Genomic DNA, 23,867 nt, shown 5'->3' with positions numbered 1-23,867 from the left:
AGCTAAGCTTTGCTCTGTGCACATCCCTCTCTTGTTCCCAGCCTACCTGCAGACGTCTGCTTTAGCTTCTCATTTTTCTTTTTCCTCCACTTCCATGGTTTGAAGATCCTGCCCAGTGTTGCCAGTTTGCTGTTCCTCCTCACTGGTGGAGTTCGAATCCCTGAGACCAAGTAGTCCGAGCGCACTGCCGGGGATTGCTCCATCTCATCTGGGAGGGAAGAGGAGAGAAGGCTGTTGGACACTGAGTTACCAAGGGCAGGCAGGTGGAGCCTCACCAGACAACAAGCAGAGTCTGGTCACCCAGATAAGCAGTGCAAGGAACTCTCTGCACCACTGGAGCCAGTGACCAGGCTGAAGGACACCAGCCAGAGGTGTCCAACCTCTCTGTGCCAGCCCAGGGCTTCCTATCAGCTGCTCTCTCCACCCTTGCACAGAATCTGTCTGGATGCCAAATATCTCAGTATCTCCATTCCTGCCATCCCTCATAGATTCATCAGGGCTACCAGGCCCAGAGAGAGGGGGATGGGCTGAATTTGTACACCTCATGCTTTTCCCATCCCTTCCCTGCCTTTGCCCATGCCTGGTACCCACCAAGGCAATGGTGTCGCTCTCCCCCCCAGGAGCTGCATCACAGCCTCTGGAAACATGGAGAGCTGAGAGCTCCCCGTGGCTTTAGTGGGAGCAGGAGGAATTTAACACATCTGTAAATCAGGCCCATGTGGCCTCCAGTTAATCACAGAAATGGAATGTTCATTTAGAAAAATGCAGACCTTTATGAAAAGCTGAGAGGAAGTGTGAGAAAGCTCAGGTCCCTTTGGAATTCCCAGCTTCCAGTTCTGTTCTCAGGCCACAGGATATTGCTGCCTTTTAAATGAACCCGTCACATAAACTAACACAGAACACACTGACTTTTGTGAGCTAATGCAAATCTTTTATATAAGAACAGTTTGTTTGATATGTGCTACATAAGTAAAATCTTAGAACTTTGGTGAAAATTTATTCCTTGAGGAAACTAAGGGAAAAATTCTTTCCCTTTGTCCAGCCAAGCCACAGTAATTCAGAGATAATGCTTCAGCTGGAAAATCAATTTAGGTATTTTTAATATTTTGTCTTGAAAATACACTGTAAGTTTTGCTTATAGACAAGCCTTGCATGAAACAATGCACACAGACTATTCAGAGTTGTGTGCTAACCAGTACCATGGAGGAAACCAGCACAGCCCCATAAATGGGGTTATTGATGCCTATACTGAGCACCAATACAGTAATTGTTAAGAGAGAAGCTCCCATCAGATAAATTACATGAGTAAAAACTAACAACAATTTGTATTTTCTTTTCAACAATCAGTTATGATTTAAATGAGCAACGTGAAGCTGTGAACTTATGTACATTTCCAAGTAATTTTCCCCTGGAACATCAACACTTATCAGAAATTGCTTTATGACTGCAAGAGAAAAACTCTGCAGCATCTTCTAGGCTTTGCTTTTGAGTTAACAGGGTGAAAATGTCTAAATCACAGCATGGAGGTGGGGATTTCCAAGTAAACAGGAAACAATTTTTGGAAGATTATTAAACACAGCAGGGGAATGAACACATTCCTCCTCTTCCATTTAATTTTGAAAATACTGGTAATAGAGATGAATCATTCAGTGGAGACAAACTAAAATCTTGGCCACGTGAACTATGAGAGCAGAGAAAAGCTGTAACAATTCCCCCCACACACATCGTGTGTGCCCAGTGAAATTCTCTTTTTTGTACTGAATTTAGAGCACCTTTTCTCTCATCCCACTGAGTTCATCTTGGGGTTTAATTTACAAAATATTGAAAACATACATAAAAATACATTTTTGCCTTTGAAAGCATGGTGTCTACCCAAGGTGAGATTTATCATTTACAGTTGGGAGGTCACTATTAAGTTGAGAGCAGAAAATAGCCCAGAAGAAAGGCAATAGCCTACAGAACACAGCTGGAGTGCCAAGATATCCTTCTCCTTTCCTAACAGCACATTCAAACATGAGAAGTATCACAGAAATAAGCTTTGAAGCAGTAGAGCTACTCTTGATTACAGCAATGGCAATGAGAATGGAAAATGGCTGAGTAGATCTCCTATTAATATGCTATTATGATCACTTTAAAGCTGTGATAGAAGCCTCAGAAAATAGCATTTGGCCATTTCTTGTGACATCTCTTGAGTGGGAATAGAAATGTTCAGAGAATTAACTCATCTCAAAAGAGCTGTAGATCAGACTGGAAATCAGAGCCTTGTCCCTGGAAGCTGCAGAGGAGCAGGACAGGCTCAGCTCAGCTCTCCCTGGTCCTTGCCTGTGAGACTGCCCTGCTGCTCCTCCATTCCAGGGGTTTCTCAAGCATGGAAGTGAAGATTAAATAAGAATCTGATTTAAAGGAGTACCTTGGCAAGTTACAGCACTCAGTTCAGGATGTAGGTGTCTGCAAAGTGCTTTAGACATCATCCACATGTTTTGTTTAACACTGGGAGCATGAGATCATTTCACCTTTTTGCCAGATAGGGGATGTACAAAGACAAAGAAGTCCTTGAAACCCAAACCTGTGTGTCTCTAGCAATGCTTATCATTTCAGATATTCCCACAAAAATTAGAGAATGGGGAGAGGTTGCAAAGACACCAAACATTTAAATATAAACTTCAACATATATGCCCTATAGTGATCAGTCTTTTTTTCCAGCCCTGCCAATTGGGTTTCTTCCACCCCCTTCTGCCCTCTTGGTTGTGGAAATGTAAGGGTTTTGTGCCTTAGACTTGGATAACAGAGGAAACACAGATAGAAATCAAATGTCTAAGAAGGAATAGAAGCTAAACCAAATGTTCCAATGGAGGTTTTTGTGGGGTTTTTAACTTTATTAATGCTTCTCTTATGGTACAAACAGTTCTTAAGCAAATGGATTTATCACCTGGTACATTCTCACCATATGCAGTTCCTATACTGTGCATTTGGAGAGATGGACACAAATATAAATAGATAGAGACACAGCAAGACAGATGTCCTGAAATCAGAAATAACAAGGAAATGGTCTCACTGGCAATAAGAATCACAAGAAAGCCTTGGAGCACCTCATTTCCAGTCAGTTCATCTTTTCCTGGTTGTGGGTTGGCTGTTTGGGAGATGAGAAGTTGACAGCACAAAAAGCAGTTCCCACGTACAGCAGTGAATGCTGAAGTAGAAGGAGTGCCTAAATATCAGCCAGCTCCTGCAGCCAACAAGCTGCCAAGGCTTGCCAACCCTCCAACCACTCTGTGAAATATTCAGCACATTTTTTTAATCTGCAGTCAATATTTTAATTATGCTAACTGTTCTGTGGAATAATGTGGTTATTCCTCCCAGAGCCTGAGAGCCTGGGGCCAGTCCATGCAATTAGAGAGGATGTCTGCAAAATATAAACAGCCAAGAGCCAAACCCTGACTCTCCAAACCAGCAAGGGAAAGGAACAACAGCCTAACTCATGTGTAATGGGGAAGGATGAGGGGCAGTTGTTGTCAGGGGCCAGTGAGCACAAGATTAACCCCCAGCCCAGGGACCTGACTGTCCCCACTGCCCTCAGTGTCCTCACTGCCAAGACAGACCAGTTGGTCCCACACACCATGGTCAGCCCTGTGGGGAGCTGAGTGCTCTGACTGAAGCTTATTGGCTGTTTACATCAAAATTACTTTAAATTCCCTGCTGTGCCCCACTGAGGGCAAAGGCTGCTGTGCTGGAGCTCCAGCTCCAAAACAAAGCCCTCGGATATCACACACTTGGCCTCTGCTCTGTGTGTGTCAAAGGGGTGCAAGTGAGTGTGGTTGTGCCCCTCTGATGATGCTGAGCAAGTGCTTCTCCCAGCTGGAGTATTTCTAGAGCTCCTAACAGTGGCCAAGTGTGAATGATTTAATGTCTGAGACTCCCAAATCAGATGAGGGGAAAGGCTCCAAAGTGACGGGTCCTGCTCTGCAGAGCAGCTCTGGGCTGCAGGATCAACCAGGCAACAGAGAAGAAGCAAACAAACCATAATATTCATTACATTTGGCTGCAGGGTCTGACCCCTCAGGAAGTCTGAGCAGCTTCTGTTCACATCAGTAGCAATTGTGGCAATTGGTGTTTCTGAAAAACACCCCCTTGCTTTCTTCTTTAAAATACTGTGGTGCCATAAATAGACCACTCTTCCTGCTAGTCCTTTCCCTGTAGGAATTGTATGATGGTTGTGAAGGTTTTCTGCACATAGAAACTCTCCCATTTACACATGTCAAATCCTGACTCCTATTCCAGGAGTGGGGCAGGTTTGCTGTGAGTTCTGTGAATTGTGTCCTGGGTGTGTGATGGAAAAGTGCCCTGTGCCTGCCCACAGCCCTCATTTGTACAGCAGCTGGGGCTGAGATGACATGGCAGTGCTGTTAAATTGAGCACTGGGTTCAGTGAGTTGGGTCCATCTTCTTGGGGTTTTCATGATGAGCCAAAGAGTCTGTAGCTTGATCCCTGGGTTGCTGATGACAGCAACTGCAGGCTGATGGATGGCAGTTGGGAACATCAGGGATGCAGAGCTGAGTTACACTGACCTTGGCCACAGAGGGAGGCTGTAAGAGGCATGGGATGTCCTCTTGTGACTACACAAATGCAGCAAGAACTTTGTGGGAAGATGAAGGATGCTCAATTTTAATGTGCTGGGAATTTTGGTAGCTTAAATTCGTGGTAATGAAACTTGTGCCTTGCTAAATCCTGTGTGTACACTTGTAGGAGAAGGACCACTGAAAAATCTGCAACCTGCAGGCAGTTTAAAAATAGCAGACAGGAGCTGCAGGCAAATTTGTAAGGCAGGCGTGCTCTGTTTGCTGATGAATTGGTTTGTGATGCAGCTCTGCATGTTTTCCCCTTTACTGTCATTGCATCTGCCTTTGCAACTCAGACACAGAGTGAAAACAGGTTCCCCTTGGTCCATTGCAGAGGGTGGAGACAGGGAGTGGAATCAAAATGACCTTTTTGGGACTTTCAGTGCTGCCTAAAACTCATATCTGCCTCTAAAAAGGGTGTGAGGACCCAGACACTTGTGAGGGGTGATCCTTACAGAGAGTATTTGTTATCTAGTGAAAGAAACCTGCAGGGCAAAGAAGGCAGAAAGGTGGTCTTGGTTTCAGACTAAGGACTATCCTGAGTTTTTTGAAGGAGAATTACCAGCAGGAACAATCCCCCTTTTCCTTAGTTTAGCATCCTAAAAGATAAAGAACTGATCTCAGTGATTGAATATGCAGGATAGGGGTAAATCACTTGTGTCTGGGAGCCTTTGAACACTTCTGTTATGTTCCAGAGAAGCAGAATTCAAACTGAGGAGCTTTTTTATTGCACTAGTTAGATGTTTCCTGTGATGGAGCTCTTCCTTGTTCTAAAAATGTTTTCTGTCACCTGCATTTCTGCAGACACTCTCTCTTTCTTGACTCTCTTTGAAAGAAAACTGCAGCAGAATGTTCCAGTTTGAAGTTTCCATTTCAGTTTTTTGAACATAAGAGTATTTTCGTTTTCCCAATTCTGAATGACTGTTAGAAATTAGAAATTAAGATCATACAGGAGAAAAAAAGCTTTTTATGAACCTGAAATTTATTTAATTTTTGAAGGGATTTTGTATTTGAAGCCATGAATGTTTCAATATTGTTTTGAGTTGGTTTGGAAAAAATTTACACAGAATCCTTTGTAAAACAGAAAACCTACTTTCTAGCTGTTTAGTTATTTAGAAAAGGCAAGGTACCTGTAGTAGATTATTGAATGTAATTATAAGTTGATTTTGGATGCACAGCTGTTTACATGACTCGGATTTTTACTCTGACACATCATATTTGTTACACCAGAAAAATATTGAAACAAAGTAGGGAAAATTATGGGATTGATGTGGAAACTCAGGCATTTATCTATCCAAATTTTTGGAGTTTCTCTGGTCAATGGTGTAGGTAAAAATGGCTTGAATTCTTATCTCTCATTGTAAGCTATGTTCTTGACTTCCCACCTTGGATTTCATCTCACCCAATAGTTTCACCTCCTAAGGAAGCAGATGGACAGTGGGCCAGGTTCATCCACATGGTAACTACAACATTCCTTGAGTTACCTGGGGGGGAAATTTGGCACAGGAAATTTGTGCAGACTTCAGATTCATAGAAGTACTTGAAGGCAGGGGGGAAAGGCAAAGATAAATGGTAGAAAGGGGAAAACAGAAACAGCTCTGGGTTCAGCTTCCACTGAGTAAAGGCTGTTCTTGGGCTCAATCACTTTTCTTTTAGCTGGTGGGATGAATCCTGATTAGGTTGTTGTACTTCCCTGCATGAAAATGCAGGTTTACTGTGTGGTCTCCAGAGTCTGAGCTTCCATTTTCACTTCATACTCAAATGTTTGCCATTTGTCCTTGTTCTATAATTTCCACTGCTCTTTAGTGTGTTAAATTATGATTTAACATTTTTCTTTAATTGAAGGGGAAAAAACCCCCAAAACACAATTTGTGGGTGGTGGGAGGGGGCTGTGCTTCCAGGGAAGTTTATTTCCATTCTGTCATGCTGAGCCTCCCTTCAAAGTATTTGGATTTTAAAACCAGCTTTCACTGAAAGGAACGGGGAAACAGATTATGCTTATCAAAGGAAAGAGAGCAGGGAAGTGGCAACTCCAGTTAAATCTCTTAGATAAAAATACTCCTCGTATGCTTGAAATCTGTGATTTCTTTCAGAAAACGTTCCTTTGGGAAGTTACCATATCACCTAACAGCACTACCACCAAGTGAGCCAAGGTGTAGGGACATTAATCAGAAACCTTTCAGGCTTTTGGATCATTGTGTCAGTCCCAGCGCCACTTGCTGTGATTTACAATGCACGGTGTGACATTAGCAGTTCATTAACAGAATCAGTTTGTCAGTGTTTGCACAAAGGAACCCCCAACTTGCTTTACCTCGGTAAGAAAGAGCTAAGTAACAATAAGAAAATGAGACTAATGAAGGATTGCCGTGTAATCACCGTTAATTCAGTTACCTGAGCCTGTACAATATCTGCCTTTGAGGGGGGACCCTTCCATTTGCATGCCCGTCACCCAGGGAGAGCTGGCTCAGGCAGCAGAGCAGCGTCTCCTGAGAGTCACAAAAAATCCATTCAAATCAAATAAAAATCCATTGAAATGGGCACTGCCTCTGCAGAAGACCAGGAGCTGTGCCAAGCGTGTCCCTCCTGCAGCTGCAAGGGGGTTTGGAGTACAGACATATAAGAAATTCCCAGTGCTGGGCAGTTTCCCCAAGCCTCTTGGACAGATGCTGTTCTGCAGGACACAGGGAGCCAAGCCGGGAAGCACAGGAAGGGCTTGGGTTAGGCTTGCCATGTCCTCATAGCAGTAAAGCTGTTGTCTGCACTGCAGGAGCAGCGTTTCATCACCTGCAGTTGTTTAATTAGCTGTAGCTTTGCTGCAAACCTGTTGCAAGGATGTTTTTTATAGCTTCCTCAGGGAGTCTGCAGACTGGAACACACCCTGTGCTGTCTCCAAGAGGCACCTTCAAATCCATGCACTGCAGCTCATCCCTGACAGCAGCTGCCTTTGGAGGGACACGTTACACCCAGGGAAGCCTTCGGTGTAAGAGCATCACCTTTGCTAACAGGGACCCATGCATTGCTTTCTTTCTGGGATTGATGGCCCCATGCATTGCTTTTTTTCTGGGATTCATGGCCCCATACATTGCTTTTTTCTGGGATTCATGGCCCAGGACTGATCTGGTTTGAGTTTCTTCAGTTTATAGGAGTCTATGTCTCTCAGACATACAATCAGTTCTCACTTTATAGCCATCCCAAACTTGTCTATTCGAGAAATAATCAAATTCTCATGTCTTGTACACTTTTATGGCTTTGTAATTTAATGCATAATTTCCTTCTTCCCTCAAACACACCACAGCTCTGCTGGTGCTCTGTCACTGTTCAGTGCCACTGCTGCAGATGGAAAACACTCCTTCTGCTCTGTGAAATGCAAGAGCATCTGCCTTTTGTTTTGTTTTCTCCTTTATCACTCCTGATGCTTTGCACTTTCACTTTCCTTGCACCCACTGGCAACAAATACACATTATTCAACAGTCCCTGTGCATACTCCAGAATAGGACAGAGATTTGGAAGAAATCCTTAGACAACAAAAATATGACATAAACCAGAACAGCTACAGGGAAAGGCAGATAGAAAACAGGCACAGTGACTGAATTCAACTTTTGTCTAAGGTTATGCATCCAGTTTGGCTCCTTGTAAAACTTGTTTTAAAGCTACCAATGATTTACACACTTGATTGGTAGGTAAACTGTAATGAACCCCTTTTTGGGAGGTCATGTCACTAAGAATGAATGGTTAAATATTTTCTAGGGATGGTTTGCTCTGCTGCATGCAGCAGTCTGTAAATACAAGACACGTGTAGGAAATACTTTGAAGGGAGCTTTGTTTTTAAAAGATTCACTTATCCCATTGTCTGCTGGTATTTTTTGGAAGCAATAATACCAACAGTTCTCAAAAGACAGCAAAGGTGCCACAACGCTCTGGTGCCCTCAGCACCTTGAAAAGGCACATTTGTGCACACACTGAGTGCAGAGTCACAGCTACCAAGTCCCCAAGGGCAATGGCACTTCTCACCTGTTCAATCCTGCATTGAAGTCAACATGAGCCTTAGCATGGGACCATCTCAAGGCTCAGTGAGGGCTTTACAACACTGATCTGACCAAACTGCAACATGCCTTCTAAAATGAAATTTCTCACTGGTCAAGGGCCAAGAGAAATAATTGCTTATCAGATTTACTGTAGTGATTATCACTGTTTGTCTGAACCAAGACCACAATCTATTCCTAATGGGAATGGCAAGCTCTCCAGGGCAAGAAAAAACAGGGAAATTACTCAAAGTACATGAAGCTGTCTCCTCTGCAGCTCTTGGAATTACTCCATTCCAGGTTGTTTCCTTCTTCTATTACAAGACTAGGAAAAACAAACTAGTGAGTTGCAATCCTTGCCCTGTGTAGAAGAATAGAGAGACAATATCCCAAATGGGAACAACAAAACGAGAATTTGGCAGGAGAACAGCAGTGTCTGTCCATTAACTCTCCCTGTCACCCAGCAGCCAAGCAGGGGGAACAACCATGGAAGTAACTGCAATTCCTTTTGCTAATGTGATTTATTGGTGTGTCTGCATTAGCAAGAAAGGCAGGGGTAGAAGTGGGTCTGTGAGCAGCTGGTGCTGAGGACTCAACACCTTCTGGTGCATTTGTTAAGTGGTGTGATCTTGTGACTCCAACTCAACAGAGAACGAGCTCTCTCCTTACAAAGTGCAAAGGAAACAAGATTCTTCACTGTAACAAAAATACCAACCAAACTAAACAATCATCCTTCCAAAACCAAACTAAGAATTCCCCTATTTTCTTTCCAGAGGAAGGATAAAGCTCATTATTTCTCTTAATAATTTACAACATTCAAAAGCCCCTAATCCCACATGCATATTCCTGTGAGTTGTTGGTACCCAAAGTCACTAACTTGCAGCAAGACCTTGTCTTTTAAATTTCTGGTGAAGTCAAAGTTCCCTTGTATTGTGTTTTAGCCCATCCTAAAGCTTATTTGAAATGTCCTTATGTCTGGTACATATCCCTATGTCCAGAATGGCAGATACATTCCTAGAGCCTTTCAGGCACACATTTTAGCATCAATGAAATTGCTATGCATAAATTAACATATAATGGCAATTTCAAACTTGCTAGAATGATGCTGTGGTTGTGACAGAACAGCCAATTTACTCTAACACACAGATGGATGAATTTCTTTCAGCTTCTTTCCCATGGTTTATAGCACACTGAATTTAGTGGAGAAAGGGCTCTGCATTTAACCAGAGGTGTACTGGTTTCTTAGTTGGAGTGAGTTTTTATGTAGTTCAGTGCAAAAACCGAGTTTTGTATTCATTCTTTCAACACAAACTAGACAATTGTTGCTAAGAACAAGTCCAAAAATGCCCCATGATCAATTATTGAAATGGTTACATTTGAAAGAACAAGAGAGATATGTCTTAAAGCCCATTTTAATATTGATGGGCTAGTTAGGTTGTACTGCTTACAACAACTGCAAAGGTCAGAGAACAAACCTCAGCAATGTGTCTGCAGATGGTTCCTGTCTCTAGGAATATTAGGCAACAGCATGAACAAGCAGGATGTTTAATGGCTGCAGTGCTTCCACCTTAAATGCAAACACACGGAGGAGGAGGTAGCACACAAAACCATTCAAAGTAGGTACAAAGAATGCTATGAGCTGAGCTAAAATGTAAATCATAACTGCTGAGAAATGGCTTTTTTTGATATTTTAAAAGCAGCATTTGCATTTAAAAGTCTACAGCAGCATTGGTGAAAGTTCCCCACATCTCCCACTCAGTGCTGGGACATTTCCCCAAGTGGCGGATGCATCAGGAGTTGTCCTGCCCCACCCTGGGCCAGCCTCTGGATCAAGCAGGAGGGGCTGGAGCAACTCTGAGTTGCACAAGATTTTCCTACTAATAGTTTTTCCCGTGGCTTTGTCAAGAAAACTCAGTGGTTGGGGCCAGCACGGTGGATGTGGAGCAACTTAGATTTGCCTTGGGACAACAAACCCTCTCTGCACTGTGTTTCACCTACATCCAGAAACTGCTGCTCAAAATCTTGAACAGGCAAGATCACTCTGGTTCTACATTCACAGGCTTCAGTTTATAATGTAATGGTGTAAAAAAAAAAAACCAAAAAACAATTGATGAGATTCTACAATATTGAGTGTTCAGGGAGCACATGATTACACTTCTATTCTTCTGGACAGGGCTCATGCAAAAGAACAAAAAACAGCTCCCCATTCCAAAGCTAAAGCATGGCAGGGGGCTCTCTCTTTGCACAGACAAGTTTTGTTAATTTTAGTGGCCACAAGTTTTAAATTTTTTTAAGCTAACAACTCCTGGCAGTTCTTTGGTCTCCAGCTCTTGATTTTCTTTCGGGACATGTTTTTGAGATGGAAACCTCTAATTAATGTTTTTCTAACATTTGCCTTTCATCAGCAAGAATATTTGACTTTCTTCTCTTGTTTTCTTATGTTTTTAATTTTTAATTTATTATTTCTTATGCAAAGGGGATAACCAGACCTGTGACAAAACCATCGTTTTAAAACCGCCATAGAATATGAACTGAATTTCTATTTCAATGCATGAGGTTTTTATTAAACAAGTAAATCATAGTCTTGTTCACTTCAACCATATCCTGGGCCTGTTTTTCTAAGTCTCACAAAGCCCAAATAGCATGGAAGGAAAACCAGCATGGAATATTTTTACCCTGTCTGACCTAAATTTATGTATTTTTTAGTTCTTCCAAGAGAAAGAGAAGTGGAATAACTACTCCCTCTTCTCAGTTTCTTTTCAGCTCTCATATTTTAAACTGTGTTCTCAGCTGCTTGCATGAGTCATGGAGAGCTGGAAACAAGAACCCCCCACAATATTATAATAACTGCTTCCCTAGGAGGGAGCCTATGTGTGTTTTGGGGTAGACCACTAAAAAGCCACAAAAATCTCCTGAAAGCTTCTTTGTGCCAGAAACCTCCATGGGAACTAATAGAGGAAGGGCCAATATCTCAGCTGCAAAAAGAGATTACTTATGGGGGTAATAAAAATGAAGATATTTTAGGATTTCCATATGACTATCTTGAAATTCATGTAATTGTTCGTCAGTGTTTGCTGAGATTTCAGGCTGCTGTTGACTTTAGGGATTGTTGTGTGTAATGATGGTGTTGAATTTCACCGGTCTAGGCAGAATTTGGATTTGGTCCTGTGATGTTCCAAGAAACTTTAAAATCCCCAGGCTTTTGTAAGAACTGTCTGTTCAGTGCTTGCCATGCTGATCCACACTATTCCAAGTTAATATGTTCATCCATTGCCTGTTCCTTCCTATACATCCAAACTGAATCTCTGCTTGAAGCTACCTATGAAATATTTAGAAACAACGGGGGAAGCTCCTGCAGAAGCCCATCCTTCATTCTGAAATGCTGTAATTTTGTTGAGAACAAGCCAGATCCCTCATACTTTGGCACATGTCTAGACTGAGCAGAGCAAACCAGGTCAAGGATCTTGTGCAGTAAGAGAGGAAACAGAAAGAAAGGTCGACTTCTTCATCAACCAAACTCGCTGGCAGGTCAAACGGATTCAGACAGCAAACACAAGAGGAAAAGAATGTTGTGGAACATATTGAGAGAGGGTGTTGGTATCAAATGTGCCTGTGAGCTCCATGGCATTTATAGGCAGGTATCATTCTGCCTTCCACTGCCCTGTTTCAGTCACGTCAGCTCAGGCTTATCTGTCTCTAACACGGAGCTTCAGTCCTGAATTCCTGCACAGCAGGTCAGACACTGAAATCTCATCTCTCTATCAGAGACTATGCTCTTCCTCACTATCCCTTCTCAAGGCACAATCTGCTTTCACAGCCCTGTTTTTGCTGTCATTTCATCATTTGTACAGGTCTGACTCCTCATCCTTCCCTCCCTGCTTGGTGCAGTTTACTGAGCCTCTGCACAGGAACAGCCTGACTTTAATCAAGACTATGCAGGAAAAGCCTTTCTTCTCTGAGAAAGCTTTTAGACATTACAAGTCTTCAGGATTCATTTACAACATTGGGTAATGAAGCAGAGCTAAAAATACCATATGTTCCTTTGACATTGCCCATTCATTGCTATAAATGACTGGAATTTCTGTGACTGCAGAACAAAACATGTTTTATGTTTTTGCTTTTAAGTGAAGCTGTGTATAAAGCTCTTTGCCACTTGGAATATCTTAGTGTTTTACATAAGAGGATAACAAAGTTTATTTGGAAAAGGCGGTGAAGCCTACACAGCTTGTTTTCCTCTCATTTCCTTAAATGAATGAGGAGAGATGTTAGAATGTGAAATCACGGGAGTGGAACTGGCCAAATTTTCTCAGTTATGAGAAAATATAGTGAGGAGATTTGCTGAGACTGCCCTCCAGAACATCACCTCTTATTGGCAATTCTCTGCCCTGGATAAGCAGAAGGCTTTTCAATCAGCTTCAGGCCTCCTGTGCAATCTGTGTAAGGCTGTTTCAACAACGGAGATGAGATTATCAAAGCATGAGAAAGAACTGACACACAGGGCCAGATTGTTTGAAGATGTTTATTTTAAGTCATTTCACATATTCTTATTCACTATTTTTATTTTTTGAACTCAGAGAATTTTTTTCTCCCTAGTAATTAAAACTCTGAAGGCGGATGCTCTTGCCTGCACAATAAAAGAACTTATAATATTTTAAAAAGTATTTAAAAAAAAACCCTATAAAAATCTCAACTAATTTCTTCCTTTCAAGTGCTGAAATGATCTAATGCTATTAATAGAAGATTCTTTCTCCGTGGAAAATTTATTCTTCTATTTAAAGCTACTGGGGAAAAGCTTGAAAGAACAGAAAAATATGATTCTGACATCTGGCTATCAGTGTAGCCTTTGGATGATGAGTTCAGATAGTGGCTCTAAAATGCATACATTTATTTGGAGATAAGGCAGGATGATAGACAAGGCATCATCTGCCCACACAGTTGCATGTTGTCCCCACATCTTTGCTAGAAGCTCACCCAGCTTGTGCTGAGGGACGCAAATTTGAGAATACCAGGTTGGACAGCCCCAAAAACCACAGGTCTGTCTTCCTGCCCAGGAACAAGCCCAGCTAAAGCAGCAGCAGAACCTCCCCAGCTGCTGAGCAGCAAAGCCTGACCCTGACCCAAATCCCCCATGATCAGCAGAGCAGGTGTCACTCTGTCCCCAGGATCTTCCTGACGAGGGAGGACACTGATACTGGCTGGGGTGACATTTCGTGTGGGCACAGGACTGAGAATTCCTGTCACAACAAATCAGTAAACTGAACACCTCCCCAGGAGTTTACAGGGACATTTTATACTGAATAGCTCATATCCTGCTTCCAGGCACCTGATCCATGAGGCTTTACTTCCTTGATATGTGCTGGCACTTGGTGATTTCCTTCACATGTTGACCACGCTCCCAGGCGCTGTTCTAGGAATTCACTCCAGAGTTATGGGAGTTATGTGCATTCCTGGTGGGATCACTCAGAGATCATATTTGCAAAAACACATGGGTGTGTTGCCCAAAACATGTGTTTCACAATAAACCTTCTAAAACCCAAAAAGAACGCTTAAAACTGAAAATCAACTGCATCTTATGATTTTGTTCTTTCTTTAATAAGGAAATGGAGACAAGATATTTGTAAAGTGAAGGGGGACACTGTGCTAGAGATCTTTGAGTAACCCAAAGCCAATTCTGCAGCATTTGCATGGCTGTGAGCTCTAAAATGGAGAGCTGAGCAGCACTCTCCATCAGCAGGGTGCTGGATAGAAGGAGGAGGTATATATTTCCATGCTGCTAGCATGGCACGGAATTAGACACAGCAGCTCAATTCCCTGACACAACTTTTCTTCTCCAAGGTAGATAAACCCTTAGAAGATAGAGACACAAGTAGGCCTTGGTTTACAAAGTCTTGGGCTGGTATCCAATAAATCAAGTTTTAGGGCATTTAGTATCAGATCAAAAAGATCATGGTCCCAATGGTACAAAATGCAGATCCAGTAGAAATCCCCTCTGCCTTCTCAAACGTGTTTAAAATACGCTGATCAGTCAACCTGGTTCCTGCAAGCTTTTTGTGGATCAGGTATCATTTTCCTGCACCAATTGCACACATCAAGCTTTGTCTGTCATCTCACAGTTGGCATCGATCTGGCACAAAAGCACAGAGCTGGCACCAAGCGTGTCACAGCTCTGGCTGATTTGACAGGAATATGGTCATTTGCCCATGGGGGATGTGCAGGAAACCTGCACTGCTGGTACAGGCACTCGTGCACAGACCTGGTGTGAACGGCAGAGCCTGGCAGGGCCAGAAGGTGATGTGACACCAACACAACTCTGCCTGAGCCCCAGCTCATAGGTCTGGGTAGAAAGAACCAAAATGAGACATCACGTGGTGGCTCCAGCCTCTGAACACATCTCTTCTGCTCGGTGACCTCAGCTCTCAACAGCAGCTACTGCTACAAGAGCAGCAAGGAGAGGATTTTCAAAGGGCAGGAGCCTGTGCTGTGCAGCCACAGCCAGCAAGGCTGGTGCAGAACAAACCCATTTTCAGAGCAAAACAGACCACCCTCTCCCCATGTTTGCTTTTCTTTGGGCTTTTGGCTTATGCACTAGAACATGCATGCTCCACCCTCCCCAAATTCAGCAGATATTCTATAGTCTGTATCTATGTATTATATCTCTACTGTGTCTATGCAGTATTACACGCTGTATTACGTAACTACGTGGTGGAAATCTAAAAAAAGTGAAGGAGCCTGCTGGTGATATGGATTTGCATTATAAAATAGCTACTTCTCATGTAGGCCAGAGTGAGAGAGGGTTTGGGAGCTTGATTTTAGGGTAGCACCGTCGGCATCAGGGATCTCATAAAGCCAACAGAGTTTCCCAGCAGCCACGGCCCAGCAGAAACCAGTGCCTGGCTCAGCCAGGCTGTTCCTAACCCCTTCTCAATAATGCATCTAACTCATGCTGGGAGCATGTAAGTTGACTTTCAAAGAAAACAAGAGAAGGCACAAGTTAGAAGTTAAATTTTGGCATCTCTTACAGTGCTGTCTTGAACATTCATATTTCTAATGCTCGAGTGCCCAAATGCACAGTGATAGGATTGTAAACAAGAGTTAACTTGTTCCCACTAAGGGTTCTTTAGCTCTCCTCACCTCTCCTGGTATTTTTTTCCCTCTGACTTTTTTTGTTTGCTCTCTTTTTTTTCTTTATTTTTGTCCCCCACCTTGCCCCCCCCCCATTAGGCAGAAGGGCAAGGCGAGAAGGGCAGAGCTACTTTGTATTTAGGCGACATTAAAAGTGAAAAGCTTTGACAGTTAAGCATCTCCCAAGCCAAAACTGGCAAAGCCAGCTGAAAAAAACACCCCTCATGTTTCTGCTTAAATTGCAAACCTCTTATATTTGTTGAAAACGTTCCAGGGTGGCCTCAGGATACACTGAGCCTGCCTAAAGGCAGGTTTAACTTATGTTTTGACCATTTAAGAAGGAAAACAACTCTCTTCTTCCATTATGCTCTTTGGCACTCAGCAAACAAATTTTACCGTGGCAACTGAAAAGCCACTTTAGACACACAAACTCTTCAGTCAAGTGGTCCTCACCATCTTGTCCTACACAACAACCTGGATGCTCTATGGTCATTAAGGGTTATTTTAAAAACCCACATGAAATAGCTCAGTATCATGTATTTGTATCATGTTTGCCAGTTATTAATTTAACTTACCAACCGAGTCTTACATAATACTGTTTTGTAATGATATAACCAAGTGCTTTACAGGGGGAGGGAAGCTAAAGCAGAATGTGCAGTGTGACCTGTCTCAGGTTCATCCAGTGCTGGAAGGAGAACCTTCACCTCTGAATATTGATCCAGTACTCTGCCTTTAGGTTCTTTAGCTAAATCCTGGACCCAGGAAATTCTGACTGTGGTCACAGGCTGAGGGAGTTCCCCAGAGCTGCCCAGTGACACAACACCTTTTCTTGTTCTGAACACGATGGAGGTTGTGAGGTCTGGAGTGTGAGAGAGCTGAAGGTGCACAAACAGGTATCTGGGGTGTTTAACAAACGTGAATGGGGTGCAGAATGTGCACTGACTGTCAGAAAAACATCTCCAATGATTGTAGTGTGCAGCTGTACACCAGCACGTGCATATTTAGCCCAAATTTGAGCTACAGTTGCCACAGCTGTAGGTATGAATCACATAATAGCTGCTCTTGGGCAGCTCTCACTACGTGTGTAACCGCTCAGCCACACCAGCAACACCAGCACTGCCAGTCCATGCCTTTGTGCAGGCTCAGTTAACCATCCCCCTTTGACACTGTGGCCTTAAATTAGTGCAAACAGAAGGACAGTTCCACACTTCTCACAGTTTGCAGAATGAGACCTCGCTAAACAAGCATCATTTCTTGCCATGATTCTTCTCAAAATTGATTAATCTTTGCAGAAAAGGAGAGCAGAGGCTAATGGGGGTTGAGGCACAGATGGGATGGCACCAGCAGCTACTTCATACAAACACAGCAAAGTAATAGTTTCTAGCATGACATTTAATAAAATCAAGCCCTACTAGGATGCACAGCTACAGGGGAATTTAGTTTGAAGTCAAACATGCTGCTGCCTGGCTATCTTCAGTGCAAATACACGACACATGGTCTCCCTTATCTTGCTTCTCAATTTAATCACACTTTTAATGAGCAGAAACATAAAAAGCAATCAGCTCCTTTCTCTTCTTACAATACTAATTTTCTTTCTATGCCGTTTACTTTGAATAACCAAAGTTCATTTTTAGACCCCTGTTCAACATTTCATTCAAAGAATTTCACGAGCATCTTTCAGATGCTGTTTTGAATCTCCAGCAATGTCCAGTGCAAATTTCCCGGGATATTCTGCCCTCTCAAACTGGGCTCTGTCTTTCAGGGTAGGGGGAGGGCTGTTTCTTGCTTTGCTTACAAATCCAACTCCGTTCCCAACTGAGAGAAAAGTGAGAACTAGGTAAACCAGAACTATGTAGACTAGACCTATGTAGACCAGAATACAGATGTAATGTGGGTAATTTATATATTACCCCCCATTTATAGATGGTTTCTAAAATCTAAATGTTATTCAGGGATGGAAACTAAAAATAAAGTAGCTCAGTGGAACAAGCATCAAACTGTGTTTCAGTAGTTATGGAATGAAAGATACGTATTTGTATCTGCATCGATAATGGTATTTTAAGTTGCTGTGCAACTGTATGCTCAGAAGAAAACAATATGGTCTGTCTTTTGGGATAAATTGCCTCCTCTGCATTTGCAGATTGTTGCAGTTGCTGGTTCGGGGGTTTCACTGTGCTGATCTCTCTGAAGTATCGCACTTCTCACCTTCCAGATCATCTGATCGTTAAATGCTGTATTGAAAGGGAGGCACCATCTTTCATCTTCCTGTGACAAATAAGAAAAGCTGGGAGAAGTTCTCATTTTCTGGGGTAATGGGAGAGGTGAGAGGATCCTGCTGTTTTTCCCTACTTTGTGCAGTGTTTTTTGCTGACTTTCCGTGGCAGTGCAGGGGTAACACCCAGGTCAAGTCTACATGGGGCACTGTGTCTGTGCCACACAAATAGGCCCAGCCTGATTTCTCTGGCACTGAAAAAAAGGGAGAAGACTTTTGACTTGCAAACATGTAGAAAAAAACTCCTTTAGCTTTATCACCATTGCTAGATATCTGAATTGTAACATCATCTTGAAAATTCCAAGTATCCCCTTCCCTTTTTTTTTTTTTTTTGCAGTGGGAGTGGGGGAAGGGACAGATGAATCTCCTTGGCTGTCTGGTTTTTGAACACTTAAGTTGCACATGGATCAAATTTTCAAGGCTTATTCTCCAAAAGTAAAAAAAAAAAACCAGAAATTCTGAAGGTTTCTGATGCTTGAATATATTTGTTCATCTTCCAAAGTGCTGCCAGGTAGTGGTGCCTGGTGATCATGTCTGGATAATCTTGCCATAGACTGAGATCTAATTTTGGCAAAAAAAATATAGTGCTGCAAAAATAACATTAGGGTCTGATAGCTCTGTTTTCTGTGAGTGACAGAGCTCATTTCTTCTGGAAGAACATTAATAGATTTTGCAAATAGACAATAGAAATTAATTAAATTTTCTGGCCCACATGGTTATTCAGCAGAGCTTGGTAAAGTGAGTCATAAAGGTTCAATAACCCCTGGTTTAATTTAAGTTACATGACTTCTAAGAAAATCTCAAGATTTTCTGGGCAGGGAGATGAACTTTCTGTAGAAAGAATTAAAGAACAGAGAAGGAGTAAATCTGAAGGACTCTGGTGCACAAATCTGGAGAAAGTTGGCACAAGCACCTCAAGGGAACACAGGATGGAGAGACCCATCCTTCCTATGAATTAACCCTGTCCTTTATTTTAGATTTAAAGCAATAGCTGGTAGCAAAGTTATACATAAATAGATTAAGCAGAAGCAGAAGGTGGAGAGGGGGCTGGCTGCATTAAATATTGCAAGAACTGTCAGCTTACTCACACTTTCCTCTTCAACCACTGTGCAAGGGGTGAAGTTGAGCATTGCTTGTATATTTAACAAATCATGGGATATTCAAACAAATTAGCACTTTCATCAGGTCAAGCTTCCACCATTTCATCACATTACTTTTGAATTTGATTTTATACTGTAGGTCTATATATTCCCTGAAATACATCCCTCTGCACATGTGGAGCATGACAAATTAATCCATTAACAGGTATTCTTTAACTGGGTCTCCAGAGTGCTGTGAGCCTGAATCATGCTGCATTTTCCAGTATCTTTTTAATTTTGCATGTTCTAGATAAAAAACAGTTTCCTCTAAAAATCATTGCCCTCTTCTCTGTAATGGTGACAAGAGGGGATGAGGATATTGAAAAGTTCCTCATCAGCATAAATAAATTAAAATCCCCACTTCATAGAAGCCAAGAGGAATGAGGCTCTATTAAATGTTTTAAGAGGAAGCTGGAGGCAGAGATGACCAAAATTAAGCTCCCCAGTCTAAATATATTAGCAACTCTCTCCACATTTTTATTTTTAAATGTCACATAATCTATTAAAACTGGAACATCTTTGAAGGCAGGATGGCTGGAGAAAGGATTGTGGTATTTAAATAATGGGAGATCATGTTTGCAGTTTTCAAACCTGTATTTGCAGGTTAAAATTCATCTTTGTGTTAATAAGACTAGTCTCATATTTCTGTCTCTATCCAGGCTTCTCCTCTCTTTGTCATCTCTTTCTGTGCTGCCTGATGATGCCTCATTTTGCAGGATTTCAAAGAGCTGCAAAAATTTCCCAGCAGTAATCCTGTGTCATGCAGCAGGGGAGATCCATGGACACTATTTGTAAACTGATACAGTTCTACTCGCTGCATAACAGCAAACTGATGTTTAATTAGATGTTTTTGGTTACCAACTTTGCATCATGGTCCTAACTGTGCCCATGGGGCAGGTTCACAGCTCAGACATGCACTGGACTGAGGCGTCTGCTTGCTCAGCTTCTCTGGAACTTGGGAGCTGAGATGGAAAAGCAGGTACTTCCAGACAGCCCTGACAGGGATAACAAAGCTTCACGTGCACCTTCCCTGCAGAATGAGAGCAAGAATCCCTCTACTCTGGTCCTGTTGGGAGCTGAGTGACACTGAGGAGGAGAATGTCACTGAGAGTCCAGGGCAAAGAGGGGCTTCCAGGAGCTGCTGTGGCACGACGCACACGGTTCCCTTCCTCAGGCCTTCCTGGTTTTCCATTGCACCACAGGCAGAAAGGATGCGGTGGAACTGCCCTCAGTGACTTCTCATGGATTTATCAGGGAATTAACAGGTTTTCCTTTGCTGGACATTGTTATACTATTAGCTTTGTGTTGTTTGGCTTTTGATAAGCAAAAGCCCTCTGACAAAGTTAATTCCCAGTGGACTCCAGGCTGGAAGCAGCTCCATTTGAGCCAACAGCTTGTGCACCCTCACCCAGGCTGGGTCACCTGCCAACCTGGGGAAATGATTCCAACAACTCCTCATTCTCAGTTCCCAAACCTGACACTTCAAAGATGCATTATTTATTTGTAATGACATGTGGTAACACAGGTGTTGGTGTGCCTGAGAGAGCTCCATGGCAGACTGGCTTTGGTGGATGGAGCAGGGAAGGTGTTGCTAAGGGGCAGCTCACTTATTTTTCAGTAAATCCTTAGCAGGAAAAATTATTAATCTTCTAACACACGCAGTGTTGCCAGCTCAGGATTCAATCACAAGTCTTATGGGATTTATGCTTCAGTGTGGGGTTTTTTCAGACAATAATCCATAAATTGGACATTATTTACGTTTCTTGTGTCACTATTCATAACAACTGTCTTGTGCATGGGCCAAGAGATCCCAAACCTGGGAGAACTGTTGATTTCTAATTTGTGCAGTCCTGCCACTGACTTGTCTGGTGGCCTTGAACAACCTTTCTCTTCCCCCTGGCTTCATTTATCCTCTTGGAGTAAAAGGGGTACAAGAAATTTAATTTACTTTGAAAGGTATGACTATCATTTGCAGTGTCCATTGGAGTCTTAAGACAATGGCTGGATGAGTGTTTAATAGAGAGGACATTCCTGGCAGTTGCTTTGGCAGGAGGCTCCTTCCCTGTCACAGGAGCTATTCAGCACCATTTCAGGGCTAGGGAAGGGGAAATGAGAAAGATGCACAGAGTTTCTACCTTCATTTTGGTAAACTTTAATTTTTGAATACCAACTTTTTCCCTCCAGTATCTCCTTAACTTTCCCATTGCCATTCCTTGTGTTTTATGACAGCTCTATCCTGAGTTATGGGCATATATTTCACCTGGGTTTCAAATACACTCTATTTTTATCAACTTAAAGGCATCTCGTAGGCATCTCACTTTTTGGACTGTCGATTTTAGGGTTTCCTTTTTTACCTAAAAACCTCATTTTAACACAGTTCTTTTTCTAGAAATTAAGCACAGGGATGCACTGGGTCTCCTATCCCCTTAAAATACAAATGTGTTTTGGCTGTTACCCCCTAACACCCTTTTGAACGGAGCCCTGGGCACCACTCCAGATGAAATTCAGGATTGTACCTTTTTTTGTGGGTTCTAAGGTTGCAGTTTGATAAAGCAGTCATTTACTGAGTGCAAAATTATTTATCCCTATGCCTTGTCCTGAACAGATAGTGATCCAGGTATATGAGGGGAAATGTAATCTTCTATTACTGACAGCATCTGCAATTTACAGCTTTTCCTTAAAATGTTTTCTTTCATTGAAAACCGAAATTTCCAGAGTTATATTTAAGTCTGTTTTATTCACTTGACACATTTTTTCACTGAGATGGTTATGCAAATATTAACAACCTCTGTAAACAAGACCAAACCACACAGGGGAAACTCCTCCTTAACCTGGTCCCTGAAGAGCCATTTGGAACAAATGGCTTTGCATAATACAGCTTTTTCCAATTAGCATCTCTGGCAATAAGCCACCGGGGTATATTTGATATGCTTTTATCTTAAGATTAAATTTACACTCGCTGCTAGGTAGCTCTGACATCTTCATTCTTGTTTTACATCTCTGTCATAACATGATTATTGTGTGATCACTACTCCCAGCAAACCAGCCCCTGTCTGGATGTGGCTCAGCCTTATCTACACTGATGGGCTCTACAGTCGTGCCAAGTAAGAAGGTTGGAAGTTTTTTTGCAATTTGCCTCTTAGAATTCAAAAAATATCGTCGTAAAAGCTGCAGGGCAAGTTTGGGGTATTTTTAGAGCCATATATTAACTCCAAGAAACAAGCTGGAAAAACAACCAAGATAATTAATAAATAAGAATATTTTTTTTTCTGAAGAGATTGCAATCTAAATATTTTAAAAGAGGATTGCAGTTTAAATATTTTAAAAGAGGTTAGTCAAACTTTACGAAACAGACTGAGGCCCAGATTTTAATGATTTTTCCAAAGTTTTGAAGAACTGGATACAGAACAGACCCTTTCCTTGTCCCAGTATTTTAACCACAAAACTTTTTCATACCACAAACAACTAAGCACTTTCAAAAAGAATTTTCCAAGGGCAGATTCACTATCAGTGTTATAAATTGTTCCAGCTCTTATGAAATCAGTGGATCTATTACTGATTAGGATCTACCACAGGACTCTCCAGTACAATGTAAGTTAAAAAAATATATATCATATGAAAGTGCTTTCATAAACAAACATAAGAAATACTAACAGTATTTCCTGTGCCATGAAAAATGTAAATAATTTTCAAAAATTTTCTGCTAAAATACAATCTTTTTCTTCCAATTCTTGGAAACAATGAGAAAGTTTTCCCAGGGAAAAAGGGATGGAAAATATCCCACCATTGCGAAGTTACCCCTCCTAGACATCACTTTTAGAGACTGGAAATAGCAAAAGCAAAGTGCAGTGCTGAGGTAAAATGGCTGCTCCAAACCAAACTGCAAACCTAATTCCATTCACCACACAGGCCTTTGGGATTCCCATCCTTCATGTGCTTAATCAGATTTCAGATGATGCCCATCCATTAAGAAAAACATTTCTATTTCCCCAGGTAAGCAGATTTCTCCCTCCAAACAGCTTTGTACTCCACTCTCTGCTTCACCACAACAGCCTGTCAAGTGTTTAGGTCAAAACCACAGAGCAGGAAAATATTCACACCAAACTGGAAATCTTTTACTTGTTCACCTCAAACAGCACGAGGAGAGTGAGGAAAAGTGTTCCAGTCACACAAGGCTGATGTTGTACTGGGCAATTTTAACTGTGACAAGGCCATGCTGAAGTAAATATTACAATGGTATTTATTTAAATGAACCCCGTGAGGTTTACCATAAATCAGCTCCTTTTCAACCCTCCACAATTTATGTAAATCACATTCTGTTTGCTCAGGGTTGCTTTGTAATTGCAAAATAGTGTCAAATTTCCAGCAGAAACAAGGGGTTGGTGTGGACAAGATATTTCCGCACATTTGAGATCCATAAATTAATCAAGTATAATTTATCACCTCATAATATCAATAATAATAAGCATTCATAGCATGCTCTTATGTATAACACTTAATGCTTTCAGCATAGCCACTATAGATTATTAAGGTATAAAGACTGGCACTACTAGGAGTTACATGTTATAGATTCAATCTATTGACCAACACTATAAATCCAATGGCAAAAAAATATATTGTTCATTTAAAGGGAGATTAACATACTTTTTCCAGGCTTACTTTAAAAAGATGTTAACCCTTTAATGTGTAAAATTCA

The 23,867-nt window shown here is 41.9% G+C and overlaps 1 protein-coding gene across 2 annotated transcripts in view; it reads right to left on the bottom strand.

Moving 5' to 3' along the window:
* PHACTR3 (phosphatase and actin regulator 3) overlaps nt 1–23,867 on the bottom strand; it is a 100,557-nt gene that overhangs the window by 47,287 nt on the left and 29,403 nt on the right. For both annotated transcript variants that reach the window (XM_027645809.1, XM_027645810.1), the window contains exon 2: nt 47–208. In XM_027645809.1, coding sequence (XP_027501610.1) covers nt 47–208 — 162 coding nt within the window. The remainder of the gene's footprint in view (nt 1–46; nt 209–23,867) is intronic.

Source organism: Corapipo altera, unplaced genomic scaffold (assembly GCF_003945725.1).
Source record: "Corapipo altera isolate COAL_440 unplaced genomic scaffold, ASM394572v1 64, whole genome shotgun sequence".
NCBI classification, from domain to species: domain Eukaryota; kingdom Metazoa; phylum Chordata; class Aves; order Passeriformes; family Pipridae; genus Corapipo; species Corapipo altera.
The sequence above is the reverse complement of the archived record's forward strand: the minus strand, read 5'-3'. Positions and strand labels throughout refer to the sequence as shown.